Genomic DNA, 22,714 nt, shown 5'->3' with positions numbered 1-22,714 from the left:
AATTCTGAATTTTATAGAGATTTAGTGTAAGGATAGAACCGCACTTCACATCAAAAGCTACCCAAGAAATCTTAAAGGCAAAGAAATGGAATTTTCTTAAATGACCTTAGCCCCAAATGAGCAGCAAAATTATGGAAATTGTCACTGTCCAAATACTTATGGACCTGACAGTACGTTTGAACCCTCCCCTGCATGCCAACTACCATATTTCACATCTGAAATCACACATCTTCTTTGGGTAATCAACGACGTCCAAACCCTGATCGTGGAAATCTACCGTTGTACAACAAATGTGATTCTAATATGATTCGTTCTTTTTACATATGAACTCTGGAAAATGCTCAGAGAATCAGGTCTGGACATTTTCCAAAGTTGCTATTTTACACATGAAGCGTACATTTGCAGCTTTTCCTTGACGTGTTATCATTACAGGAAATGTTCCGCGTGGTTTAGGCAAAGGGTGGCGCCTGTGTAGGTACTGCATGACCACTATGAGTTCTCTGGAAAATGACCTGCTCTATTTACACATTGGTTCATTCAGACATTACCCGGACTGTGTACTAGTGGGCTGGCAGGATAAAGTCTGGTAATGTCCGGTCCAACTGATTTTTGTGTTCACTAATACAGCCGGAAAAGGGCTATTGTGTATGCCTATTAAAAACTGATTACGATATATGTAAGACTAGAGTAAACGTGACTCATCCCCATACTGCATGATCAGCGCCTACCATAATTTCAGCCTCACTACCTTTAGGTATGTTTGTGTTGTTTGTGCACCGTGCTGCACTGCCGAGTTCGTTCCGCAGTGACGCTGTCTTGCATCTGGTTTGTTTTTGCGTGAGTCCTGTGGCATGGTCGTACCCCTGCTGTAGAATTGCTCAGCGTGTTGAAACATGCTTTTGTCTTTCAGGGTCACAAATGAACCTGAGAGAGTCGGCCGACCTTCGTTCTCAGGGTGAGCAGCCGCAATAAACAACAACAACAAACATAATAAAGACGACAACCATCAAACAACATTAATAACAGTAATCACAGATATGCAAGGATAAAGCACAGAATCATGGTGCTTGTGGTAAGAACAGAATTTTGGTAGGAACAAAAATGCAACCACAGTTCTAATTGATTTTTAATCTGTTAGGGGTTAAAAACATTATCTTTCCATTCCAGGTAGCCCACTAGCTTTATTAGCTTTTGAGGTTCTTTATGTCTCACCGTTTATGCACTCTGTGCAGCTCATGCTATAACACTAAATAGCTAAATAAGACAAAAAGAACCCCTCAAAAAAATTAAAACACACAACCACAAGTGTGCAAGCCAAGACGACTGTGGCAAGTGGCAAAAATTCTTTCAAAGCTAGAGAAAGAAACCTTAAAAGTAACCAAGACCATGTCAGCTCATTTCCTCCTTCCTGCAAAGGCCAACATGCATAGGTTCCTATTGGGTTAGGGTCTGAAATTCTCATTCCACACAAGAAAGCACATAGTTGTGTAGCTACTTGCTCATTTCTCTGATGAAGAAAAGGGCCTACCGATCCTAACTGTGCTCTTAATGTACTTGCCCATTCCCTAAACATAGTGCATTCCAAACAACAGCCTAGGCCTAGTATGCTAGGCCTGCATACTGCTAGTGGTTGGAAGCAGAACTTTTTAATTTCAGCTCTGTGCTATTTTTGTTATGGCATGATCAATAGGAGAAAGCCAAGACAATTAGCTTGTGCCATGCTTTATGGAAATGTAATTGTAATTAATGACATTGTTACACAAATAACTCCATTTGAATTGTTTATCTACAGCTTAGATTTTCTGCATAGTAAGGTGCCTCATTTGTCTCTCTCGCCCTCAGTGGCCATCTATCTGGGGATCAGAAAGAGGCCGAGCCCTGGCCCGGGGGAGGGGGGTGGTGGGGGGATGTGAGACTCCGCCCCTCCCGGCCCCCCCGCCCCCCTGCTCAGGTGGTGCTGGCCGTGCGCGAGGCGGCACGGGGGTGCGGCTGCCAGGTGAGCCATGCCGGGCCCTTCCTGCTGCGCTGCAGCCATGAGGCGCCGGGATCAAAAGTCGCCTTCCAGGCCGAGGTGTGCCAGCTGACCCTGGGCTCGGCTGAGACCAACGGCGTGCGCTACACACGCTTGTGGGGGGCGCCGCTCGCTTTTAGACATATCGCCTCTCAAATCTCCAAAGAGGTGGAGCTCTGAGGGGCGGGGGCCCGGAGCAGGACACAGCCCCTTCCCCTCGCTGTCATCGTGACGAACAGACTTGGCCCCGCCCACCTCTGGTTGCGTTGACTTGAAAACGCTCTGCTCCCTCCTCCAGTTGATACACTCTCCTGATATACACACACACAATCACACACACTAGGGCTGCACGATATGGACAAAAGACCATATCGAGATTATCTTGGTACATATTGCAATTGCATTTTGCCTTTGCAATAGCTAAAAAAAAAACACGCATTGACGTGATTGGCCTTCATTATTTTACAGCAAAGTGATTTCCGTTTGTTAAATAATGTGGATGCCTTGATTCACCCAAACTCCCGCAAAGACATCCTTGGTTGGTCAGGATGCTCTCAGCACAGAATACAAAATGCAGTCATATCGTAGCTTTCTGCAGTATCAGTATTGTGAAGACCAGTACCACGTTAACAGACAACAGGTGATATATTGTGCAGCCCTTACACACACACACACACACATATCTGAAAACTACGTTGGCACACAGTGTCAATGCACACACACACTTTTCCTTGAAGCAACCTCATCCACAGGACCTGGATTAATTCCAGAGTAGTTTTTTTATTCTTGTTCGACTCATGAAATTCTATTATTATCGCCATTCTGTTTTCCTGTTTCTTATTTGACCACATAACGCCTATTTTATCAGTTTTCTTGAAGTTTTTATTGGCTTTTTTTCCCTTTGATTTTGATTCACCATTGTTTTTGCCATCTCCGAGTCCCACACGTCATGTAGATCTTTAGCTACTTGAAAGCAATGCCCTGGAAAAAAAAAAAACTCCCAACCTCACAACTTCATATCTCCCACTCCTGCCTTTTGAACCTCTGAATTGGAGTCCCATTGGTTAGCAGATTTAACTGTCAGTTAAACCAACCAATCACAGACTAATATCAGAGTACAGTTTATCTTTGTCTGCCATACTGCAGTAATAATATGAATTGCTCAGAGTACCCACTGGAACTTATTGTGGCCTCTATTGTCAGTGTGTTTCAAGTGTTCTACGGAGTAATGCATCCACATGACTGTGGTAAAAGATGATTAGATTAGCAATGCCGGGATTATTCCTTCAACACAGCAGTATATCATCCCATATACATTACATACACATTATCAACGCAAGATTCCTTTGTGTTCAACAGTAGGGTGTATTACCTAATGCAAGATGTCTCAGTTAGCTAGATAACTTCATCCAAAAGTCAAGTCTTGCTCAGCAGGAAAGGTACATTCTGATTGGACGACCCCTATTTAAAGCTCATAGTGTGCAGTTTACTGAGAAATCCTGCTTGGTGTAATACATGGCTTTGTGAATACAGCTGCCTGACCCTTTTAGAATAAATCAGGAATTGTTTATTGTATCATAGCAGTTCAAGTAGCAAAAGGCATAATTATAACTCTGAAACCACTCCTACTTTCCTTACCCCTTCTGAAGCAGACTGTTATTGGCTGATTTTTCCCTTTTCCACATATTCCATTGAAATCTCTAGAGAAGAATCTGTACAATGAAAACCCTGCCTCCTGTTAACTAATCCGAGTAGAGCTGAGCATCGTGGCACAGGAAGGAAAGTCACTGGAGTTGTCTGTGAATGTGCCGGGAGTGTCACTGGTTTGATGGAGGAACCATAGAGTGTGTGCTTGGCTTTACAAATGGGGTAGAGGCCCAAAAAATGGAAGGTTAGAATTAGGGCTGCATGATATGGATAATGCTAGTGTTGCGATTATGTTACTTAGGGCCAGCGCAGACAGAATTTCACATGCTAGAAATACTGTAGTGGTGTTTCCAAATCAGCTCCTGATTACATATTCTTAAAACCGCCCTTAAAAACAATATTTCCGCTTCGTAATTGACCGTAATTTTGAGTATGCTCGTTACTGTTGATCCGAATATATCCAGTAGGGGCAGATAGTAATAGTAGTAGTGTATAGAGGTGTAAAATGCTCCACACTGGTGATTTCTTAGTAGCATTTCGTAGTAGTTATCTGCTCTTTTAGCTTCAGTGGTCACAAGGAAAGTGGTTTGCAGTGCTCAGAGGCGAGGGGATCCGGACATCTGGCATGAACTTGTGATGCTTTAAACTAAACCAGCTATAATTTATTTCAGTGTTTCTGTATATAAACAATGACTGTTCTATCTGAAGGTAACAATGCAACAGACTTTTGAGAATTCAGATTATTTGAGCCAGCCCGATGGTGCTATATACTGCGATAGGTGATATACTTCGCCATATACAGCAAAAAAAAAAGACATTGGCCAATCAGTAGTGTGACACGGTTAAGCCCACAAAAACACATCGGGATGCTCAGAGCACACAGTAAAAACACTGTGATTGTTCAGAGGCTCGTGTGCAAATTTAGGCCTGTGTTTTCCGTACTGCCAATATTGCAATAAGGATTAACAAACAATGTATTGTGCAGCCCTAATCAGTATTATGAAGGTTCCTGTACCAGTGGTCTACAGAAGCATTTCCCTTTTCCAGTCTTGGGAGACCACAGCACAGCAAAACGTCTTGAAATAATCCCTTATAAATATTTTAGGCCCATCTTTTTCTTCTAGGGAATCAAATATCCTCAAAAACACGGTGGGGATTTCTTGTCTTCTCGCTTTTTTCTAATGGTGCTGATCAATAGCCAGGCAGACTTGCTCTATTCACCCACTCTCCTTACATATCAGCATGTGACTCCAGAATCATTACAGAGGATATGGCTATGGCCAAAATTTGATATCGGTAATTAAAAGTGCCCTGTCTATTTCCTAACGACTCTCGTGAAATCAAGGGTGTTCGTGGAGATTTGTCCCCAACTCCTGTAGTAATAGCCTCTACTGTTCTGGAAAGACTTCACACCAGATTATAAAAGAACATTGTTATGAAGATTTGGTTGCATTCACCTGCAAGAGAGCATTAGTGAGGTCAGGTCCCTCTGCTCTACAGCCCATTGCTGGAGAGCTCTATACCCCTCTAGTTCACATTAAGCACTGGACATGGTGACCTTTGGCTCCAGATTGTCCCATCATATGTCAAGAAAAGACTGATTTAAAGGCAAAATTGCACCTTTTTGACAACCTCTTGTTGATAGTAGACAGGTACCTGCTCTGTGTGCTTCAACTGAGTCTTTCAGGATTGGTTGAGGATCAAAAGATACTTGAATAGTTATGTGAGTGTTCCTTAAAAAACTCTGACACATTCATTTCCTCTGGTTGTAGCCCTGTTTTGAAAGAATTGCCTGCCCCACAATGTTACTCTAAACCAGTGGTTGTTCATTTGTCATTCAGATGCCTATTTCTGTCAAGAGCTGGTGTTTATGGGTTACGTTAGGCGACAGAACAAACCATGGTCTGTCGAAAGGCATAAGCTTGGCTTGTGGGTCTCATTAACATTCAAACCCCATGATTTTGTGGGACCCGTCAGGCTCCTGACGGACAAGTAGACAACCTCTAGTTTGAACGGGGACAACTCTCCATTGTGCAGTGCTGTGATCCTTCAGGACTGATACAGAGAACATAGTAATAGTTTTAGTGGTTTCTGGACTAGAACATGGATACTGCACTCCTGTTTAAAAAACGATATTAAGAATCATTTAAATGAAACCTTTCCCTCTTTTTTCGTTTTAATGCTGTAGTGAAAATAGTAAAGTGAAAATGATTAAAATCACAGCATCGTTCGAAATGCTAAAAGAAAATGCCCTGAAATAAACACCTAAATGATACAAGCTCAGCTCAGCTCACCCTGTACCTTTAACCTAAACGGCATACACTGTATGACCCCTGCTGTCCTTCTGTCCCTTCATCCCGTTATTATCTTTCCACATTCTGTTTGTTTTTCACGTCTGTTTTCCCGTGTATTCAGTATGTGCGAAAAGAATAAGAGGAGAAAAAAAAAAGAAGAACAACTCATGGGAGAATCATGGGAAACTCCTCGTCTCATCGTTTTTGTCTGCTCTGTGATTGGACTCCTGTAGTGGAGACGCTTCCGGATTTCAAACTCTGAGCAGCACGTGTGAAAGAAGAGCGCGGGACCAGTCAAGGCCCTGTCTGACAGCCGGACAACCAGGCAGCGTGTTTAAGCGTGTTCAGACGTGTGTTGAGACCTCCATGCACTCGCTTTGACTTGAATCAGCTGCATCCTATGGCTCTTTTGGGTAACACCCAAATCCTGCCACCGGAGGGCACTAATGTCTTAAATGTGAACACTTCAATTTGTGGATATTTGCACAGGTACTTAATTTATTTTCTAGGATAATTATCTTGGGAGAGAGAAAAAAAAAAAGAATCACATGATTTATATCGGTCAGACCCTGACTGTATATAAAGATGAAGAAGATAAAGATGATGATGATGATGACAATAATAATATGACTATAGTATTTATCTTAGAACCTCCAGGTTAATTTCTAGCTAGTGCAGAACTACTCTGCTAGCTCTCCAGAACCTTCTGTGTGTGGTGAAGACAAACAGTAACCTGCAGACATGCATGACCCAGAGAGAGGGGAAGAAAGAAAAAGGAAGAGTGAGAGGTTGACACAGAATAGAGAGAGTGTGTATGTGTGTGCGTGTGTGTGCGGCAGGCCCAGTTTTCCAGGTATTGCAAAAGCAGATATAAAGTGTTAATAAGAGTGTGTGTGGTGGGTAAATGTGTGTTTATAACTGGGGATGTAGGTGAGAGGGATGCAGGAAGTTGCTCTGAAAGCAATGCACTGCTTTAGTGTGTGTGTGTGTGTGTGTGTGTGTGTGTGTGTGTGATGGCATGGTATTTCTCATAAAGCATTACTCTTATATGCAATATGACAGGAGAGCACGTCAGAGACAGTGGCAGAAAGGAAGGACGGATCTGTGGCCCCTGAGGCAGTTTGCTTAGAGGACTTGTTTTGTTTTGTTGGGATTTTTTTTTCGTTCCCAGAAGTCTGTGCACCTCTGGCCAGGCGAGAGAAATGGAAACAAAAGATCTGGAGAGAAATAAAACTTCACTGATGTTGAAATTGTCCCCCCGTGTGGTCTTCTTATGCAGCATGGAACCTTTGCAGCCAATTTTTATAGCCGCTGAAGAATAGCATAGAATTTGTCAACTATTCAATATATAGTAAAGGCATAGTAATTAAACTAAATACAGTGTTACAAGTTGTCTAAAAGAGGCACATAAACCGGCCATAACACCAGAGAAACAAGAAATGCCTGTGTAAAAAAGTTACACAATGAAAATACCATATTAAACTGTGTTGGCTTTTCCATCTAAAACTAAATAAATAAATAACATAAGACAAGGCCAAGGTCAATTCCGATATTCTTTCTTTATTTTTAAAGCTTGAATAAGACCTTTCACATACTGCTGCTGTCCAACGAAAAACATGCATCTCTGTATTTTTCCATCTTTTGAACCCTGTAGCTAAATAAGTGTAAATGTAAATAATTCTGGATAAACGGACAAATAGAAATGCTCTAAACAGCTCAGACAAAGCTCTTATTTTACATTGACTTACTTTAAAAGGTAACAAATTTTTTTTGGAGAAATATGTTTTTCACTGGACAACGATGGTGTATGTTTTCTAAAGCTGGTAACAAACATCAATGCTGTACCAACAAAGTTTCCACTCCATCAAGTTACAAAATATTCATATCTGCCCACCATGTGTCATTTTTAACAAGGAGATCGCTAAAATGAGAGCTAATCTAAACCATAGACGCAGGGCTGTATGTCAGGACGTTTGTGATTACATATGCTTGCTAATGCTGCTGATGTTTACATAGAAGTGGCAGCAGAACAAACTTGCCAGATTTTACTGTTTATTGATCTCGCCTCTGAGCTCCTTGGAGTAAACAGTGCGCTGCAGGGTCACGCAAAAGCCAAGATGGACTTCCAGACATGTTAAATACCCTATTGTTGCCTGTGCTGAAGCTCAATGAAGATTTCTAAAGAATGCTGAAAACGATTGAGTGCTCTGTTAAACGGTGCAGGCAGACGACACAGTCACTGTAAGCTAGGGCCCTACAGGCATGGCATGTGTTTGTTCTGTCTGAAATATAAAGTGAATCTCTTTTCTCTCTGATATACTGAGTAGAAGTAAATTTGTGCTACCATTTGAAAGTGCTCTTTTGCTTAAAGCAGTATTTTTCTTGCTTTTTAAAGACTGAAATCTGTATGACGAAAAAAAACATCATTTTTTAGCAATGCCATTAGCATATGTGCTGCCAACAAAAACAACAAGAAACGAGTTAAAACAAGAGTTAGCACTGGAAGTGCTTTTCCAAAATGGAGAAATGATTACAGAAGAACATGGTAAAGTCACACAAGAAACTACTGTTCGAGTAACAGATTTTCCATAATGAAATGAGTACAGAGAGAGCTAAGTAAAGGTTAAGTAAAGCTTTGGTTTAACCTCCTTCAGAGAAATACCTACGATAGTGCTGGGGTCACCGATCCTATCCGCAGCGGATTTAAGGGAACACCCAGTTGTCTTTCTAATCTAACAGAAGCACCCCATCTAACTAATCGGGGGGTTGAAGATTAAGGCCAACTGATTAAACAAGTGGAAATCAGCTGTGCTCCTGATTGCGTGGCCTTACTGGCCTTTTGTAGATAAGCAGACATGCCAAGGAAAGAGAAGACCCACGGGTGTGTATTTCATGGGGTACACTTTTATTGAATCACAGTTTGATTGACTTTTTACAACCAAAGTTCAAATTGAGGTGAAACGGCGACGCTAGGCTTTCCTGCCCGCGCCAGGAATCTGATCCCAAGATGTCACAGACTGAACATTGGACAAAAAAGGGGGAAAGACAAAGAAAAAAACAAAAAGCAGAGTCTTTCATCATGCAACATGGTCTTCCATATGCTGCCCAATCGCCCGATGGATGGATGGATGGATGGATGTAAAAAAAAAGAAGAAGAAGAAAAGAAAACAAAGAAAAGAAAGAAAAAAGGAAAGGTTCCCTCTTTACTTCTGGGCAGGGATCATGCTGTCAATGGCCTCACCCTTCTCCAGCTTCTTCTCCATCTCAACCATGAGCTTAACACCATCCACCACGCACTGCACCTGCTCCACCTCTGAGGTACCGATACGGTCAGCGTTGGAGATATCAAAAACGCCACCCACTGAGGCAGTGTCCACACCACCTGATTAGAAGGACCAGAAGACAAGGTCAGAGACAGAAGTGCAAAGGGAGAGAATTAGGAGGCAGAATTAACTGTTTTTGAAAGCTTGGCCAGTCCTCATCATCTCAAAAGGCCTAGTTTTCACATCTATATATTATTGTTTGTGTTTGCCAACTGGTAAATATGTTACATGAGCAGCTAATCAAAGGGCATATCTGTTAGAAAATAGCCTCCTCTACTTTGTTCACATGCTACTAGATAATAATAATATTATATTTAACTTATATTTCAGATTTTACCCCTTGTGTTTTATACTGTCTACTGTGGCGCAGTTGGGCGGGGATACCCGTCCAGCCTACATGTGGGCCGCTGAGGTCTTTCCTAACAAGCCTCAACCAGAGCTGATGAGGAGAGCGTGCTCCAGGATGGCTTCAAGAGAGGGAGCCCAAAGACACTACTGCGTTGGTATTGCCTGTGTTTTAGCTGTAAGGGCCTTCATTATGTTAATTTCAGTTTGGTTGGGTATTTGGTGACAGGGTAGTGCCCACCGTAGCCACACACTCTTCGCATAGTTGCAGAAAATATTCTTGCCGGTGATATGCCAGAACTCTACCTGGTCGTTAACTAGGAAATTTGACATTTATGAGCACCACCCGGCCGCCATAAGACAAATATGAATAGTCTTGGTAGATAGTTACCATCAAGTCAACATTGAAACATGCCAACAAATGCTACCAGATTCAGGTGGTCATCTGCAACTGGACCAATGTCAGCTTGATATGCTGCATTGCTGTGCTATCAAAAATGATTCTTGCTGGTGATATGTCACAACTTGTAAACTTTGCTGTCGAGGACCATACAAACACACCATCACCATCAGTAGCCTATGTTGTATTAACCAATAGTGTCACATGACAGTGTTCTAAGTATGGTGTGTGTGCACATGCCTGTGCCACGCTTCTGCAGGCGCAGTCTGGTCAGGATCTCGTCAAATTTGGCGTGCTGGCTGAGCTTGGGCAGTTTGACGTGGACACCACCGCGCAGGCCAGTTCCCAGATTGGAGGGGCAGGTAAGGACGAAGCCCAAGTGCTCGTTCCACATGAAACCATGGTTGTGCTTCTTGAACACCTCCTCAATCTGGTCATAGTAAAAAAAAAAGCAGCATAAATGAGGCCAGCTTAAAAATTTTTATTCTTCTGGAACAAAGTAGGTTTCTAGATATATCTGCCGATTTTGACAAAAATGTCTTTCTTACAAGTATCACTAGCAATTTAAACGCAAATGTGTAGTTTCTTGTGAGCTCCACACCTTGTTCAGGCCGACGCAGAAGCGCCTGAAGACCTCCTTCATGTTGCCACCTTTCTGCATGGAGATGACACGGAGATGGTCCTCCTCATTCACCCAGACCAGGAAGGTCTTGTTCTCGTTGTGCCTGTAGGGTTAAGGGGAAAAACAGAGACATGTCCCATACCACATCTCGGATCACAGAAGGGTGAATTCTTCTCTAAATGTTACTTGTAGTCATGCTTTTTGCCAGAAATCAAGTACACTACATTGAATAATATTTGTCACCTTCCCCTTGATCATACTAGTCATCCACCCTATACCCTATACCTTACCCCTAATCTACCAATTTACCCTGCACCCTGCTCTCACTCACCAGATGCCTCTGGCATCGGGCCAGTCACGGGCCATACCAGCAGCCAGCAGCAGGGGGGAGACGGGCTTGTCAAAGAGGAAGTGGTCAGCAATCAGCTGCTCCTGCTCAGCATCGGTCATGGCTTTCAGGGGGTAGTATTTGCCCTTGAACTCGCCATCCAGGCTGTTCAGAGCTAAAGACAAAAAAGTTATTATTAGTCTTCTGTAGTAGTTAATGAAATTTCATTAATTCTGCATGTGTGTGTATGTGTGTGTGTGTTTGTGCACACTTCAGCTCACCCTCAACGGACAGTTTCTCCACAGCTCTGCGCTCTCCACGGGTGTTGTGGGGGGGCAGGGCGTATCCCTTAATGCTGCGGCCAGTACGCACACGGCTGCTCAGAACGTAGTTGGGGTCCAGGTCATCACCACCCTGTGAAAAGCCATGAATGATGTATTTAAGCGTCCTTTACTAAAACCAGTGTACTCAATCTAGATCCGTACTAGCATTCATTTTGGTAGTTCTGTAGTCCACAGATGGCAAAACCAGGTTCTGGAAGACCATAGAACTGCAGAGGTTAGTGTTCGCTCTATTAAAGTCATGGGCTTGGGTTAAGCTATCAAGTTGAAACAGGTGAGTTAAAGGAAAATGCTAAGCCTCCAATTCAGGAGCCTGTCAACCTCATCGTATTACCTTTTACCTTAGAACTGTAAAAAACACATAAACCACTTATTTAGGTTTTAGCTGTAGACTATTGTTTGGGATCACGGAAAAATTAATGACCATAAAATAGCATATGAGCTTGGTAAAAGTTTGCATTTATCTGAAACAGCTGAGGCACCTTCAGGTTCTCGAAGTTCAGGTCAGTCTTGTGCTTGTCAGTGGCTTTGTATCCACCATGGCGGTCGGAGATGACTGGGTCAAAGAGGTCCTTGAACACTTCGTAGGATTCCTCATCACCAGCAACGCAGCCGACAGTCATGATGAAGGGGTGACCTGGGGGAAGAAGGCATTCCACCAGTCAGAATGCAGATTCATTCAAATCTCTAAAATCAGGACTTCAAGGTAAGGAAGGAAGTCGTTCTGTCCTAGACTGGCATATTTATCCATCGATTGGTTCTCACCAGGGTTGTCAACACCAGTCTGGATGATGTCATCCAAAGTGAAGCCAGTGGGGGTCTGCTTGTCCCTCAGCTTGGCATACATCTCCTTGGTCAGCACCTTGGCCATGTGGTTGTTGTGCTTAGAAAGGTCAGGATATTCTTCCTCGACCTTGTAGTTCAGCTTGAAGTTGTTGTGGGTGTTTCCGAAAGGCATGATTGCGTTTCTGACACTGTAGGAAAAGTTGGAGAGAGGAAGAGAGCGATGGAGACATGATTAGAGTTGATCCTTTGATCCTTGAACAAATGTAGAGGGCTCGAAAAAATTTATGTCACCTAGGATTTAGTCGACTCGAAGAGTGCCTGGCAGGCCAGTCTAGGAATCCACTGACAACACTGACAAGTCTTTTACCTTTTCCCACAACATATTTCAGCTTCATGTATGCAGATCATTTGTTGGAAACCTACATACTACTGAATGTTCTATTTTTTGTAGTGTTTTTCTGCAGTCGAGATTTTAAAAGCCTGCAGGACAGCCACTCCAACAGCTGCAGAAAATTACACAGGTCTAAGGTCCTTTGCAATCCTAGCGACCCGCAGGACTCTGGGACCTCAGCTGTTATATCATATGTCTGATACAGCTAGGAAAGGGAGGGGTCAGTCCAGGCTTGATATGCAGAGTCGGCTATTTTTGAAGTGCCGCTCCCCTGCCCCCACCATCCTCACATTACCTTTAGATTCACCCACCAGACTACTTCCAACCCATTCCAGTCACATGCATGTTCACCGTAGCCTTGCAAGTGTTCCATCTAACACATCAGAATGCAATTAATCCTAGACACAAATGTTTAACTAAAAATACCTGAAGAAATAGTTCAATAGTGTTCAAGAGCTGAATTAGCATACTAGTGCACTCCCTGTAAGCTTCTAAAGACATTGCCTGGCACATTGTTCCATATTCTGTAGCCTGAAGATTTTCATTCATTTTCAAGTCGCAAGGTCATTGCTATAACATTTTAGAGGATACCTGGTCTTCAGCTTGTTCCCAGATTCCTCATAATCAACCAGCCAGGTTGCTTACATCATGCGTGACATAACTGCATGTAGACTGCTTTAAAGCACTGACTAGTGTATTACTGTCTAGTCAAGAACAAATTTAGTTCACATATAGAATCCAAAATAAAGTTCTACCTGCTAGCAATCAAATCAAGAGCTTTGCAGTGCCAGAAACCTCACGTTTAACATTTCTGACTTTCCGTAGCTCTGTGTATCTAGTATCTAGTAGAAGTTTCCAGTCCTTCCATTGGAGACACTAGCAGACAGGCGCTAGTGTCTCCAATCCAACCAGCATATGACTAGAGATTAAAAATAGCTGCAGGGAGAAATCTGTCCCAAATGGAGGCATGTCCATGGTGGCCGAAGCAAGTCTCCTGGGTCTATATTTGTCAGCTGTCTGATTCAAGATCAGGTTTTGTGGCTTTTACGTGCATCTGAAAGCAGCTGGATGGACAGCAGATACTTGATCCCAGACCAGAGGTTTGTCCTCTTGATAAAAATAGATCTACGTTTTTACAGTTGCATATGACAGTGTTCCTGCCAGTCAGACTGCAAGTCATCTGCAACTGTCCAGCAGAGAGCTTGTCACCAGCGATGTATACTATCAGCGCACCAAACCGTGGACCTGGCCTTCCCAACAGTGCCCAAAAGTGAATGTGTAAAGCACTGATGTCGAATCCAGTGTCTCCAAGTGTTATTAAAAGCCTCTTTAGAATAAACTTTTTTTTTATCATTCAATTTACTGCAAAATAATATCCTCCTGGCTGATATGGCTTGTGTGCAGCACTTCAGTTGTTAAGAAAGCAATATGCCTCTATGCATTTAGCAATCAACAATTGCACACATGTGCTAGGCTGTAATCAGTTGAAAAAATTAAATGCGATTTTGTATTGCACTGGCAAGATCTAGCTTAGCTATTTTTCTTATGGTTCCATTAGGTTTTACATTAGGTCACCTAATCAGCAACAGTCTTCTTCCCCTCAAGGGATGTGGGTCATACATTATAATTGTTTGAGTTCTTTACCTGTGCACGGGACAACAAAAGAGGCAACAGTCCTTGGGATCAGTTCCTGTTCACCAAAGCCGAAATAGGGGTCACCCAGTGGAGAAAGGTTCAGACTGGCTTTATATACCACTAACCCCTGTAGCCATTGGCTGGTCCATTTTAGAGCCTGTTGAATTGCGATTGGACAAGGCCTGTCTCTGATGCCCAGTTTTAGCTTATGTAAGGGCCCTACATTTACATTTCCGTCATCTTAGAAGGGTTGGCAGCTGTGGCCATCCCCCTCTCCCTAAAATCCCCCCCTCCTCCTCCCCATACATAGCTGTCCAGCGGGCTGTGCGAGTGGGAGGGGGTGGCCCATGCTAAAAAGGCTGAGTGAAACTTTTGCCATGCATGCCAGGGATAGCAACAGTGCTCATGCCAAGTCAAGGGCCATGGAAAAAAGAATCTGCTTGCCGCTTATCACATGATCCTGTGTGCAAGTTCGTGGAGCACGTCTGATTTCACCAGTGTGTATGCATGTGCACGTCTGCGCGTTACCTTTTCATTTTATTTACATTATGCATGTTGTTTCGCACCGAACAAGCTGTTTTTTAGGAAGACCTGTGCACATACTCATTTGTGCAATTATCCAATCATATGGCAGCAGTGCAATGAATACCATCATGCAGATACAGACCAGCAGCTTCAGTTAAAGGGGGGAAATGTGATCTCAGTAATTGTGAGTGTAGGATGATTGTTGGTTCTCGGCTGGTTTGAGTATTTCTAGAGCTGCTAACTTTCTGCAATATTTAGCCCAACAGTCTCAAAAGTTCACTTAAAATGGTGTAATAAAGAAAATACATCCATTCCATGGTTGGAGTTGACAGAAAGGCTACAGTAACTTGGATAACCACTCTGTATCGAATCAAATCAAATGTATTTGTATAGCACTTTTTACAACTGTTGTTGTCACAAAGCAGCTTTACATAATCAGTAATTAGTAAAAGACAAGAAATCAACATCATATAAAAACCCAGTGAGCGGGCAACGGTGACAGTGGCAAGGTAAAACTCACTCATGACTGGAGGAAGAAACCTTGGGAGGAACCAAGACTCACAAGGGGGACCAATCCTCCTTTGGTCAGATCTATTTATAAATTATTGACAAAAAGTCACCAAACCACCTATACTGTTGCACTGCTCAGGTGTGCAACATATCCATAATCATAATATAAAATCATGGTGTAGTATAACTTAAAATAGTCATGGTAAGAGTAATGAGAGTAATGATAGTTAATAGTGGCAATATTAATAGGAGCAGATAGTTAAGAGTCCATTGAGGTTTTAACATGTTAACATGGTCATGGTCTGGCATGGGCGATGGTGGGGGGCCTGGTGGTCAGACTGATAGGTGGTACAGTTGTGGTGATCAGAAAAACATCTCAGAATGCATGCATGCAGGGCTACATCAACAGAGGGCCACCTAAGTTCCACTTCTGTCAGTCGAAAACAGAAACCTAAGGGTGCAGTGGGCACCGGCTCACCACAGTTGGACAGTTAAAGACTGCAGAAACGCATCCTGGTCTGATTAATTTGGATGGCTGCTGAGGCATATAGATGGTAGGGTTGTTATTGTAATATTAATATTAAGTAAGTTGTAATATTAAGATAATATAATACTATTATCTTTTTGTACCTGTTGTTATACTGTTTGTTGCTTTACCTTTTTTAAGCCTTTTTTGATAAATATAAATTATATATTTATACTTGTTCATTGTTGCAAGCAGATCTTGCTTCAGGTATGTTGGGATGTCATTTAGGGCCACCAGACCTGGCCCTGATCACAGTGGTGTGTGAATGTGTGCACTTTGGAAAGGAGATGTTACATGATGATTCATACAGGTTGATTCATATAGGAAAGGCTTCCCTTCCTTGGAGGGTGGAGGTGGGTTCCTGTTCCCCACTACAAGACATTCCAGTTTCTTTACTGGAGGACAATGAACCAGACATTAACATGTCAGAGAGATACAGAGGAGCCCAAAGCTGAAGACTGGAGACGCTTCAGCTGGTGAATTTGAACAGTGTTTTTTCTTTCTCTCTCCATTTGGTGGTTGGAAAAAAAAGCTGCTGGAAAAATGACCAGCTACAAGAACATGAACACACGGCAAGCTTCAGACTAACAGAACTAATTAATTTGTAGAGTTGTAGACCAATTTCTTCTGATATCCTTCAAATGTGGACGGTGTGTAAAACCTATAGATGCCCAAGCCTTCAGACAACTTCAATTTTGCTGCAGAGTTTAGCTCTTTGTCTGAAGTCTATTTAGAGAGAGAAAGAGAGAGAGATGGAAAAGTGGGTGGAGGGAATCGGGGTATGCCAGGCAAAGTGGTGGCCAGTTGGCACTGCTGCAGCTGCCATGGAAACCTTCAGTCTACACCAAACCAACACACCTGTCACAGCTCACCTTTCTCTGGCGACTCACTTTCACAACCTAGTGAGACGCCAGATCCATTTTCACTTTATATTTTCTGAGCAAAAAATAGTGCCATGCTGTAACACACTTACATAGGCTAAACTAACTATTCTTTTAACTTTAAGGGTCTGTTAAATGATTAAACCTTCATTAAAGCTAATTGGATTCATTCATGGTACTTATTGAATAAGGTGTAATATTTATGGTTGGGGCAGTGGTGGCTCAGCGGTTAGCGCAATGATGACTGGGTTGTGGGTTTGATGCCTAGGCTCAGCAAGCTGCCACTGGACCACAGGGCCCTTAAGCAAAGCCCTTCACCCTCTCTGCTCATCAGTTGCCACAGCAATGGCTACCCACCGCCCATATTGAATAATCCATAGTAGTTATGTTACTGAATTATTTAAAGTAAACAGTGAATAATTCATAGTCATTACTGAATAACTTGTAATAGTCATTGAATAATTTATAGTAGTTACCAATTTATGATAGTTACTGAATAATGAATTGTAAAAAGTGGTGGCTAATACATAAATTGATAGTGGAAACAATTCAGATATTGAATAATAATAATAGTCATCATAGTGACAAATAATTCATAGTGGATTCTGATGAACCAACAGAACTTTTGAAAAGCAAATGTTTCCTGAAGCTGTATTGTGACAGATGTCAAGAATGTGTGTGCCTTCTCTTTTAAAGTTTTCTGCAATGATACACATCAATGATATGCTCTCTAACGCAAACACACAGCTGTTCTCTGCTTGTCCCAGTCTAACAGGCTGCTTGCTAAATTAGTCACTGTCCCACCCTCAACACATTCACACCACCCACATTTCACCCTCTCTCTCTCAATCTCTCGCTCTCCCCTCCCCCAATAACCACTTACCTGATCTAACAATTACTATCCATGGAGTGTGTGGGGTCTGTTTATTGTTCTGTACGGATTACTGCAACACACTGCTTGCAAAATCTATAGGATCTATAGGATAAGTTTTACATTGTTAAGTGTTTTCCCTGCTCGAACACGTCATAAGTCTTCTAATCAGCTTATCATCAAAGGAAACACAAGTAAAAAACAGTGGAACACAACATTTTCTGCGGAATTCTGACAGAGAAATGAAAAGGCAGTGCTGCAGTTGGTGGAAGTCAGGGTTGTCTTTAGAATGTCCTGAAGGACAAGTGTGGAGGCTATACATTTAAATACTGAGTTATAAACCAGTCACTAGGAGCAGGAGACTTTCTAGCTTTTTTTCACACTTCTGCTTTGCTCACGTGGGTGTGACACAGCATCTTAACTGTGTGTGAGCGTTACATAACACTGTCTAACTTGGACTAGGTGTGTATGTGGGAGCGGGGTCTTCTCTCCCTAAATTAGACTGTATCGACGCCACCAGCACTATTACTCCTGCCACATGATACGAAAGGACACTTACACAACCCGGAGAGGAAGAGAAACATAGGGAGGGGGAGAGAGAGACAGGCAGAGGGAGTGAGGAGGATATATACATTGAAAAGTACGGCTAGAGAAGTGAAAGTATTTCCACTAACTGGCCACTTTATTAGAAACACAGACGTTGTGCTTCCACTCACTGCCCACTGCATTAGGAACACCTATGTTGTTCCACTTACTGGTCATTTTATTAGAAACTTCCACCTTGTGCATTCATTCACTGGCCACTTTATTAGAAACACAAACTTTGTACTTCCACTCACTAGCCACTTTATTAAAAACATGTACGTTGTTCCACTCACTGGCCACTTTATTTCACACATAAGTCTGCTCTAAGGTTCAGCCCTCTTGCCATTACGCCCAAGTGGCTCTTGTTCCTATTTAGTGTTTTAAATAACTGTGTTAGCCTTACTTGTATTGTACGTCTTCTGTACTTTTATTTTCTTGCACTTATCAGTTTTTGCCTTGTTTGGTTTTCTGTCTTTCCTTTTATGTCTTTGTCATAAATGTCCCATCTATGTTAATCCCTGCAACCCACTCCATAGACTTTGATAATAAACCTACAATTGTATCCTGCTTCCAAGCCTGATCCCGGACGAGCCCCCAGAAACATCTATTAGTATCAGAACTTTCACAGAAAGTATCTTTAATGATAGGTTGAGTGAGAATAGTATAAATACTATACATACCAACACGTGCTAGCCTTTGTGCACACACATACACTATTTAAGATAAATTAAGTGGAAATAAAGTATGGGTCGAGCTTAATAATTTAATTGCATAAAATCTGTATATAAAGACTAAAATATGTATATGTGAGCATGCAGGGTAGCACATTGAGAAGGCTGTGAAAATGGTACATGTGCAAGCTGTGTATGCTAATAATATTCTTGGCATTTGAATAAGCATGAGAGATTTAGGAGTGAAGTGATGTTCTGGGGATTCTTGTGGTGTGAGTAGGTATGGTGTTGCATTGAAGCATGTCGGATGTCACACAGAGAGCACTGCGAAACATGCATAGAGAGCACTGACCACAGAGCTCTGTATGTAACACCCTGCTCCAGTGGTAAACTAAAATTAGAGCTTGACTAAAATAATGTATAGAGTTACATGCAGAAGTGTGAGCACACATGCAGTCAATGTTTTCTGTTTTCAAGGAACCGGTCATTTAAAAAAGGTAACCATGGTACAAGTTTGGTACAACAGACAAAGAAGTAACAAAATGCTTTAAAAGTTTTTTTTTTAAAATTTTATTTATATTGAACAGACAGTAGAGCAAGTTTCAAGTGTCATATAGTCCCCCAGAGGTAGCTGATGCAACATGTAGTGCGTAAACATCAACATGTTCAATGTGTTTTCGCAGACACACTGTACAACTGTTCAACATTGCCCACTAACCATCCTTGTATAATGTTTATTTTCAAGAATAAACAATTAGCCGTTCTCTACGCTCATGGCAGAGAGAATAGCAGAGGGTGCAGAGCTGGAGCAGTGAAGAAACTACAAAACAACCAGCACCACAGTGATACTCCTAAATCCACTACAATTTCCACAATATCATGCAAATGCAAACTTTACTTGTTAACGGCTTATGTCCTAACACTTTGAAGCCTGATCCATCAAATAACAAAACATTGTAATGTATTTAATGTTTTTAGTGTTTGTGTGACCTTCTGACCAATTATTTAAAAAGAAATTAAATAAAATGTTGCATATATATCTATTAATTTGTATTGTATTGGACACATCCAAAATGTATTGATCACAGCAGTTTATTTGAAACAAACGAAAACATATGGCACACAAATAGTTGTTTAATTCCTTATATTGTTGATTTGTTTTTAAAATGTTTCCTAGTAACTTCAAAAATGCTGTCCATGGAACAGAAAATATTATGATATTTAGTATCTGATTTTATTCTGTTTTGATTATAAAATTCTTCTATTGACATATAAAGCTCTAAACTGCCTTGCTCCTGAGTACCTGTGAGATCTCATTTCCTATTATGGACCATCACAATTATTTAGATGGCAGGGTGGCGGCTTCTTACTAGTTCCCAGAATCCAGAAGACTCCAGCAGTGGGAGGAGCCTTTTCTTATAAAGCTCAGATAATGTTCAGGAATCAGTCAGTCTCAATATTCTAGTCTAGGCTGAAAACTTATTCGTTTAGTTTAGTTTTTTGTAATTATTGTTATAACTTTATTGTTAGATAAAGGTTGCAAATCCAGGGGTTCATTGACATTATTGGTGCTGCACTACCACATGCATGTGATCACTCAAATTTATAGACGGTTGAGCAGATGGATGCCAGTGTTTCTGGGTGCTCCCATGTCTGTATTACCATCTGACTCTCTCCTTTGAGTTAAGCTGTTATAGTCAGACCTGCTGGAGTTCTTAGCTACACTCTGATAATGTTCAGATTCTCTGTACTTCATGAATCCTATTAGTTAATCCTAATTGTATCTCTCCAAGTTAATGACTGCCCACTTCTCCAGCATTGTTCCATACTAATTGTTTTGGATTAATAAATTACTCAATCAGTTGAGCCAGGTGTTTACACGCATTGAAGCCTAAACAAAATGGTGCCCAGGGTCCTCCAGCCTACCAGTCTGACCAGCTCTCACTTTCAAGGACATACATATTACATTTTTGTTAAACATTTCTCACTATTCAGCAAGCCAAATGCCAACAGGCTATATGTTTTCCCAGGACGCAGGCTTTGAAATCAAAGTAAAGATGCTAATTGGGCTGGTATGTGGCACCCCGGATGTACAACCAATCAGGCATCAGTATTGGAAGTGTCAGGCACATAAGAAGTTGTACTGGCTGGTGGAGAAGGAGCTGTGTGTGAACACTATTACAGCGATAATAAAAGTAGTTGTGGAAGAGCTGAGGATTGTAATGTGACCCCAAAATGAGACACCCCTACACTGTTATAGCTGTATTACATAGAGGTAGTGAGGCCTTTTTGGGAAAATGTGTTAGAAAGTGTAGGTGTAAATAGGGAAACGGATAGAATTTACTTAGGTAGGTTTGAAGATGTGTGTATATAAGTACATTCTCAAAGTATCCATTAGATGATAGTCCTAAGCTTAAAATTTTTATGTCGTTTCTAAGACATACATAAATATTAAAAAAATGTGTTTGTGTATGAAATAAACAAAAATGTTAAATTTTAAAATAATAAGTAGCTTTGACCAGCCATAACATTAGAACCACTAAATACTAATATTGTGTGTCTTGAAGCACTTGTGGTGGGTACTGAACCTGCTTGATGTTTCAGATATGTTCTGACCCAGTTATCTAACCATTACAATTCAACCCTAGTCAACGTTTTGACAGCTTGTATTGCTTCCAACTCATTGACCTTCAAAACTGACTGTCCACTTGCTGCCTAATATGACAGATGCTACTGTTACAAAATAATCAATGTTACCACTTCAGTGGTTTTCTTGTTGGAGCTGATCTATGTATGTGGGTTCTTGTAATGTTGGAACTACAATCATTACATCATCCAAATTACTATGTGTTTTGTTAAAGGGTTAATAATAGTTAGTTGTTAATAATAGTTGTCTTGTTATGTATTTATTCCAATTATTTATGTCATGACAAGGGAGAGACAATGTTTAAATACACTATATGGACAAAAGTATTGGGACAATCAAGGGTACTGAAAAATAGTTTATCCTGGTTTTGTTGGAGTAACTGTCTCTACTGTCCAGGGAAAGCTCACTACTACATTTTGGAGCATTGCTGTAAAGATTTGATTGCATTCAGCATAAAGATTGTTAGTGAGGTCAGGATGTTGGATAATCACCACCCTACCTCACTCCAACTCTCCAACTCGTCAAGTATTGAATGGAGCACCATTATTCCAGAGAACACAGTTCCACTGTTTCACAACTCAATGCTGGGGGGCTTTGTACCCCTCTAGCCCACGCCTAGCATAAGGCATGGTTCCTATAGCTTTATTATTATCTACTCCAGTGAGTCCTATTGTATTGGCAATACATTTGTATAGTAAGTAAGTTTTAGAAAGTCTGTGGATGAAACAAGTGTAATTGGACTTACAGGGATGAACAAAGGAACAAATAATTGATTTCATTAAAAAGTGTACCAACCCTGCACCACTATTCATCAACGGAGACTTCGTGGAAAGAGCCCCTTCTTTCAGATTCCTTGGAACACACATCTCTAAAGATCTCTCCTGGACCACCAACACCATGGAAGTAGTAGAGAAGGCAGAGAAAAATCTCCTGGAGAAGCTGCTGGTATCCTACTATCGCTCCGCCATCAAGAGTGTGCTGACATATTGCATCTCTACATGGTACAGTAGCTGCTCAGCGACAGATAGGAGATCTTGTCAGAGAGTCATCAACACAGCACAGAAGATCATCGGCTGTCACTGCCCAGTCTGGAGGATCTTTTCATCTCCTGCTGCCTCAGCAGGGCATCAAACATACTAAAACACTGGTCTCACCCTCAACTTTATCTGTTTGACCTGCTGCCATCAGGAAAGCACTTGCCTGGTCACAGACTGGACTAACAGACGTAATAACAGCATTTACCCCAATGCAATACGAGAACTAACACTGGACTCATTTCACTGTGACAGTATTTAATTTAATCTGTATATTTTGTTAAATTATCATGACTGCACTACTGTTTTTGGATAGACTTATATATTTTAATATTTTTATT

General features: G+C 41.5%; 2 protein-coding genes across 3 annotated transcripts in view; one reads left to right on the top strand and one right to left on the bottom strand.

Annotated features, from left to right (window-relative positions):
• Positions 1–7,202, top strand: part of mark4a (MAP/microtubule affinity-regulating kinase 4a) — a 46,865-nt gene extending 39,663 nt beyond the window's left edge. Inside the window, exons 16-17 of one of the 2 annotated variants that reach the window (XM_072676043.1) lie at positions 911–955; positions 1,843–7,202. In XM_072676043.1, coding sequence (XP_072532144.1) covers positions 911–955; positions 1,843–2,191 — 394 coding nt within the window. In that variant the 3' untranslated portion in view covers positions 2,192–7,202. The remainder of the gene's footprint in view (positions 1–910; positions 956–1,842) is intronic. The other variant, XM_072676051.1, reaches the window with a different exon arrangement.
• A 1,953-nt stretch (positions 7,203–9,155) lies between these two features.
• Positions 9,156–12,269, bottom strand: ckma (creatine kinase, muscle a). The gene is made up of 7 exons (XM_072694219.1): positions 12,077–12,269; positions 11,794–11,948; positions 11,252–11,384; positions 10,974–11,145; positions 10,622–10,745; positions 10,261–10,450; positions 9,156–9,334 (listed from the first exon to the last, which is right to left on the bottom strand). The coding sequence occupies exons 1-7, from the start codon at positions 12,267–12,269 to the stop codon at positions 9,156–9,158; spliced, it is 1,146 nt and encodes a 381-aa protein (XP_072550320.1).
• Between the last annotated feature and the right edge of the window lie 10,445 nt (positions 12,270–22,714).

The sequence above is a fragment of the Salminus brasiliensis genome, chromosome 1 (assembly GCF_030463535.1).
Source record: "Salminus brasiliensis chromosome 1, fSalBra1.hap2, whole genome shotgun sequence".
NCBI lineage: Eukaryota > Metazoa > Chordata > Actinopteri > Characiformes > Bryconidae > Salminus > Salminus brasiliensis.
The sequence above is the reverse complement of the archived record's forward strand: the minus strand, read 5'-3'. Positions and strand labels throughout refer to the sequence as shown.

Bases quoted from the DNA above. Each gene is read 5' to 3' on its own strand.
- ckma (XM_072694219.1), bottom strand. From the start codon at position 12,269: ATGCCTTTCGGAAACACCCACAACAACTTCAAGCTGAACTACAAGGTC. The intron at 11,385-11,793 runs GTGCCTCAGCTG...GGCTTTTCACAG, and splicing joins TGAACTTCGAGAACCTGAAG to GGTGGTGATGACCTGGACCC. The intron at 11,146-11,251 runs GTGAGCTGAAGT...TTTTGTCTTTAG, and splicing joins GGAGAAACTGTCCGTTGAGG to CTCTGAACAGCCTGGATGGC.